Source organism: Pogoniulus pusillus, chromosome 28 (assembly GCF_015220805.1).
Source record: "Pogoniulus pusillus isolate bPogPus1 chromosome 28, bPogPus1.pri, whole genome shotgun sequence".
NCBI classification, from domain to species: domain Eukaryota; kingdom Metazoa; phylum Chordata; class Aves; order Piciformes; family Lybiidae; genus Pogoniulus; species Pogoniulus pusillus.
In genome coordinates, this window is record NC_087291.1 from 18,427,918 (window position 1) to 18,434,173 (window position 6,256).

At 57.0% G+C, this 6,256-nt stretch overlaps 1 protein-coding gene across 1 annotated transcript in view; it reads right to left on the minus strand.

Moving 5' to 3' along the window:
* The window catches only part of LOC135187831 (phosphatidylcholine translocator ABCB4-like), a 29,837-nt gene extending 24,043 nt beyond the window's left edge, over positions 1-5,794 (minus strand). The window contains exons 1-6 of the mRNA XM_064166866.1: positions 5,703-5,794; positions 3,867-3,918; positions 3,051-3,198; positions 1,921-2,014; positions 1,521-1,712; positions 108-279 (exon numbers count right to left, since the gene is read on the minus strand). Of these exons, the coding sequence (XP_064022936.1) occupies positions 108-279; positions 1,521-1,712; positions 1,921-2,014; positions 3,051-3,198; positions 3,867-3,918; positions 5,703-5,794 (750 nt within the window). The remainder of the gene's footprint in view (positions 1-107; positions 280-1,520; positions 1,713-1,920; positions 2,015-3,050; positions 3,199-3,866; positions 3,919-5,702) is intronic.
* Between the last annotated feature and the right edge of the window lie 462 nt (positions 5,795-6,256).

The window sequence follows — 6,256 nt, forward strand, 5'->3', positions numbered from 1 at the left end:
ACTCTGGGGTTCTCCAGCAGCCAGGCTGCCTTTTGAAGTCGTACAGACACTGAATGGGGTTAGAGAGGAGTGGTCCCAGGTTATTGGAACTCCTCCTTTGTGCCTACCTTTGCCCAGAGAGCTGAGGAGAGTCCCAGGACAGGGCTGAGTGCCAGGATCACCAGGGTTAATTTCCAGCCCTTTGTAAAGCCAACTATAAAGCCAGAGCAGAAGGTGGCCACTGCCTGAAAGAACATTGCCACCTTTTCCCCGATCCCTTCATCGATCTTGGAGATGTCACTGGGGAAAAAACACCACAGGTTGCAGGCAAACAGATGAGAGAGTCTGGAAAAGACAAATGAGCTCCCTGGGTGCAGCACACCCTGCACTGCACTGCACTGCACTGCACTGCACTGCCCGACACCTGCAGCTCCTGGCCAGGTCCTAGCCTTTGCAACTCCACAGCCAGGTTGAATGAGGCCTGAGCTGGTGGGAGGGGCCCCTGCCCACAGCACGGGGGTGGAATTGGATGGGCCTGGAGGTCTCTTCCAACCATTCTGTGAATCCATGAAACTCAACAGAGCAACAAGTTCCCAGCCACAGAGGGCATGAAGAAGCCTTCTCCAACATCTGTGCACAGCAGAAGGACACAGAGCCGTAGGGGGAGCCCAGAGGAGGCCATAAAGGTGCTCCCAGGGCTGCAACAGCTCTGCCCTGACCACAGGCTGAGGGAGCTGGGGGGATGCAGCCTGCAGAGAAGGCTCCAGGGGCACCTCAGAGCTGCTGCCAGTGCCTGAAGGCATCCTGCAGGAAGGCTGCAGAGGCACTTGTGCTGAGGGGCTCTGAGCCAGGCCAAGGGCAATGGTTTGGAGCTGAGGCAGAAGTTGTTGAGTGTGAGGGTGGTGAGAGCCTGGCCCAGGCTGCCCGGGGAGGCTGTGGCTGCCTCCTGCCTGGGGGTGCTGCAGGCCAGGCTGGGTGAGGCCCTGAGCAGCTGAGTGTAGCTGAGAGGTGTCCCTGGGCATGGTGAGGAGGTTGGAGATGAGCTCTGAGCTCCCTTCCACCCTGATTCAATTAAATCATAGAACCAAGCAGGTTGGAAGAGAGCTCCAAGCTCCTCCAGTCCAACCTAGCACCCAGCCCTGCCCAACCAACCAGACCATGGCACTAAGTGCCCCAGCCAGGCTTGGCTGCAACACCTCCAGGCACAGCCACTCCACCACCTCCCTGGGCAGCCCATTCCAGTGCCAATCACTCTCTCTGCCAACAACTTCCTCCTGACATCCAGCCTAGACCTCCCCTGGCACAGCTTGAGACTGTGTCCCCTTGTTTTGCTGTTGGTTGCCTGCCAGGGCTGAGCCCAACCCCAGCTGGCTACAGCCTCCCTGCAGGTCGCTGCAGGCTGCAGACACATGCCAGCATCCATGTGGGTATCAAATACAGGGAGGGCTCTAATAAGGCACAACCAATCTCTGCTCTGGGGGAAGCCTCAGAGCTGATCAGAAGGATACTCAGCTGGCAACCAGCAGCTGATCAGTACTTACTCCACCAGTCTAGAGTTGAGTTCTCCTACATCACTGACATCAAACCACCCAATCTCCTGTCTCATCACAGCGTGGAAGAACTCTTGTCTGATTCTTCTGATTTGCCTGTTAGCAGCCAGTCTCCAGCATGAGACTTGGATGTAGGCAGCAAAGAGGACCCCGGCTCCAATGCCAGAGTAGTAATAGGCATAGCTGGAAGGGGGCAAACATCAGCCATTAAAAAAGGGAAAGCAGAGGGCAAACAGGAAAAGGAAGAGGAAGAAATCCATCAGAGGGGAAAATGATTTAAAAAAAGAAGGGAAACAGAGGAAAAGGAGAAGGAGCTCTGTGGGAGCCAATCTCTTGGGCTCTTTGTTAGAAGCAAAGCAAGGCCATGCAGGGCTGAAAGCTCTGCCCTTACCTGGTCATTTCCTCCTCCAGCTTTCCCACCAGAGCATAAGACAAGAAGTCTAGGGAGAAGTCTGTGATAGTCCTGTTGAAGAAGGAGCTGTTGGCTGGGGAGAGGAGGAGGCAGAGGCTGGGTCATTGCTTTTGCTGGCTCAGATGGGAATTATTTCCCTCTGCAAGCTCCTGGCCCAGCGCTGCTGAGTGAAAAACAGGAGCAGGCAGCTACCCAGGACCTCCCCCTGCCTGTGGCCACAGCGCTGGAGCTGTGCAGCAGCACCTTACAGAGCATCTTCTGAGGGCAGCAGATGAAGTTCCACCTGCGGAGCCACAAACACTTCCCACACCAGTGGCATTCAGCTACCCCAACTTCTGCAGCCTGACCCCCACCCTTCAAACCCAACATTTTCCCTGCAGGGTGTGCTGGGCTAAAGGGCATTTGTAAAGCAATCCCCTGGAGCTCTGCAGCCCACCCTGGTGAGCAGCTCTCCAGTGAGCTCTCCAGAGCAGAGTCATAAAGAATAGAATTAGTGGCAATGACCTCTGAGGCTTTCTTCCACTGGGCCAGGAGAGCTTCACTCCACACTGGTGCAGCAAGAAGTGATCCTAAAAACTCCTCCAGCCCCTCAGTGTCCTTGGGCTGAGGGCCCTAAAACTCAACCCAGGTGTGGCCCACACCAGTGCTGATCCAGGCCAGAATGCTGGTGCCCTTCTTGGCCACCTGGGCACCCCCTGGCTCACCTGCAGCCAGTTCAGCTCTTTGTTCAGTGTTCTTTTTCCTCTCTACCTTGCCTGCTTCTGTACCAAGGAACAACATGGTGCTGGTGACCCATTCCAGTGCCCACCCTTCTGGGCAGGAATTGCTTCCTCATGGTTCATCTCAACCCAGCTCCTCCCAGCCTGAAGCCATCCATCCTCATCCTGCCCCTGCACGCCTTTGCCAAAAGCCCCTCTCCAGCTCCCCTGGAGCCCCCTCACACATTTCATTCACATGTTCAGCTCTGATTGAGGCCTGCTCCTGCTTGCAAGCCCTAGCACCACCCAGGGCCCTTCTGTTTCTCCTCCCAGTTCCCGTTGATTCTATTCCTTAACCCAGCCTGGGCTACCTCCGAGCGCTGGGCAGGTGTTGGTGGGAGCAGCTCTGACCTGGGTAGGTGATGTTGTCTGCAGAAATGAAGCTGTCTGTCATGTCCCCGAAGATGATCATCATCAGGGGCAGGGCTGCCCCGTGCAGGATTGCCATGGCAGTGCCCAGCACCATGAGCAGCTTCTCCTGCCACTGCGAGTATCGGAACTGGAAGGGGAAAGAGACCTGAGTGAGAGCTGCTGCAGCTGCAGTGAAGGGGGTGGAGGGGCAGCACCTGGGCAGCAGTGCAGCAGCAGGCAGCAGAAAGGGCACTGAGAGCATTTGCAGGTGAAACAGCAGCAAAAGTATGGAGTGCAAGAGGGAGGCCCCAGGAATGGTGGTAGGGATAAAATAAAGGCCTTCAGCAAGGAGTACTGGAAGAGACCAGCATTAACGCTTCAGTGCTGGGGGCAAGAAGGGAGGCTCAGACACCACCACCACCAAAGTGCTCTCCTTAGCAGGGTACTGCTGGCACTGAAGTGCACCAACTGAACACTGCCACAGCCAAGTACCAGGGACAGTAAAATACCGCAGCAGAGGCTATTGTTAAGAACAACACATCAGTGACAGTTGCCTGTCCCTAGCAACTGCACGGCTGCCAGTGACACTCGACCATTGACAGTCACCAGGAATAAACCTTTGATCAAAGGTCACTACTAATAAACAAAGTTTTGAAGATCGTTAGTAATAAGCTATTAGCACTAATAATAAGCCAATAAACCACTACTGCTAACTGAACGTTGTAGCCAAAGGTCAGCAGCGTTCAGGTGTTAGGCTAATGGGAGGTTAGCGGTGACCAAAGGAGTGCTGCCAGGGCAGGACTTGGTGACACTTACCACTGCCAGGGGGCTGACCAGGTTGAGCTGCTTGGGTCTCTTGCCCTTGGCACTGGTGAAAGAGGAGGGTGCAAGTTGGTGTTGGTTTTCAGGAGGAGCAGCCCCCCAGGCAGGGAGCAAAGCAAGGCTGTGGCTGCAGCGCTGCCCCTGTGGCTCCTCAGCCCACCCAGGGCGCAGGGGCAGGAGCCTCCAGTGCCAGCCTTCAGGGCACTTCCCTGAATGCTGCCCAGAAGACTTGCAGGAGCTGAGCCTTGGATGCCTTCTGGCTCGGCCTGCTGCTGGCACAGAGCTGTCTGGGCAGCAGCCCTCAGCTGGATGCTAAAAGCTGCCTCAGAAAGACTAAAATCTCAGCTCCTGAGAGGCAGTATCAGGAGTGGCCGCAGCTGAGCCTGCCGGGGGGCTTTGAGAAGGCAGCAGAGGCCTCTGGCAGGCGTGGCTGGGGATCCTCCTGGGTCACTCTTCTTGCTTATGGACACGGGCAAGAGGTTATCAGAGGTTCACAGAATGGATTGGGTTGGAAGGGACCTTTCAAGACCTTCCAGTCCCGACCCTCTGCCATGCCCAGGGACACCTCCCACCAGCACAGCTTGCCCAGGCCTTGAACACCTCCAGGGAGGGGGCAGCCACAGCCTCCCTGGGCAACCTGTGCCAGTGTCTGCCCAGCCTCACTGGCAAGAGTTTCTCCCTAACATCCAGCCTCAGACTCCCTTCTCTGATGGTTAAGTTCTCTGGGCATCAAGCTGCCTGCCCTTCCTAGCCCAGGCTAGGTTGCAGTGGTAGCTGCTGGCACAGCAGGTGGTCAGGCCAATCTGATCCCACTGCCAGCAGCACATCAAAGCCCTCTTGTATCTGTGAGCCTTGAGTTCAGGTTGGACTGCAAGTTGGTCACCCCAATCATAAGATTCCCAACCATAAGATCACAAGGTGCCAGCCAGAGGGACCTTGGACAGGCTGGAGAGGACCAGTACCAACCCCACAAAGATCAACAAAAACAAGTGCAAGGTTCCTGCAGCTGGGGCAGGCAGTGCCAAGCACAAACCCAGCTGGAGAGCAGAGCTGAGAAGGGCCTGGGGGTGCCAGGTGAGGAGCAGCTCCCCACGAGCCAGCAAGGTCAGCTGGCAGCCCAGAAACTAGCCCTGTGCTGGGCTGCACCCAAAGCAGGGAGGGGATTCTGCCCCTCTGCTCTGCTGAGTCCCCCTCTGCAGGGCTGGAGCCAGCTCTGGAGCCCCCAGCTCAAGGACATGAAACTGGCAGAGTGGGCCAGAGGAGGCCACCAAGGTGAGCAGAGGCTGCAGAAGCTCTGCTGTAGGCACAGGCTGGGAGAGTTGGGGCTGTGCAGCCTGGAGGAGAGAAGGCTGCAGCCTGCCAGGACCTGAGGGGTTGCAGGGGAGCTGGGGAGGGACTTGTGAGAAAGGGCAGGAGAAGTGGTGGAGGAAGCTGGAGGAAGGTGAGATGTTAGGAAGCAAAGGTGATCAGGGAGTGACCAGTCTGGGACTGTTTGCCAGTAAGTTACACCCACAGAGAGCAAAATAAAACATGAGAAGCATCTCAGGGGCAGCAGGTGGGAAGGGACCTCCACAGGTCACCTGCTCCAGCCTTTGCTGTGAACACTTCTCTTCTGGTGGACAATGAGTTACCCAATGTGCCCTCATGGCCAAGAAGCAAAGGGTCTCCTGGAGTGCACTCCTGCTCTGGAGGCTTCCAAACCCCACCTGGATGTGTCCCTGTGTGCCCTGCCCTGGCTGCCACTGCTCTGGCAGGGGCTGGGCTCAGTGATCTCCAGAGGCCACTTCCCCCCCTCCATTCTGGGATTTTGAAGCCAGCTTCTCCACTTACCACTTGACTTCAGCCCCGCAGCCCTGGTACAGCGCAGCCATGCTGGCATCCTTCCCGTTGCTGGAGGACTTCATTTCATCTTCACAGTGCATGGCAGCCTGTCTGAGAGACAGAGCCCCTCAGGAGACCTCAGACCAGCACACACAGCCAGAGCTGGGCTGGGGGCAGGCAGAGCCACAGCCTGGAGCCCTCTGTGCTGCTGTGCTGTCTGGCAGCAGCCTGTGTGCAGTGCAGCCAGGACCTGCACTGGTGCCCTCTGCACCACCCCTGGCAGTGTGACACTGCAAAGCCTGCAGACTCCTGCAGCTGAGTGCAGGAAAGCTAAGCAGAAGCAGGGGGGTTAGGGGGAAAGCTGCATGGGGAAGATGGCAACACTGCAGGTAGCCAGGAGCACCAGCACTGGAGTCTGCCCTGCTGCAGGTGTAGGCAGAGCCACAGAATGGCCTAGTTTGGAAGGGAGCTCAGAGTTCATCCACTCCAGCCTCCCCACCCTGCCCAGGGACACCTCTCAGCTACACTCAGCTGCTCAGGGCCTCATCCAGCCTGGCCTGCAG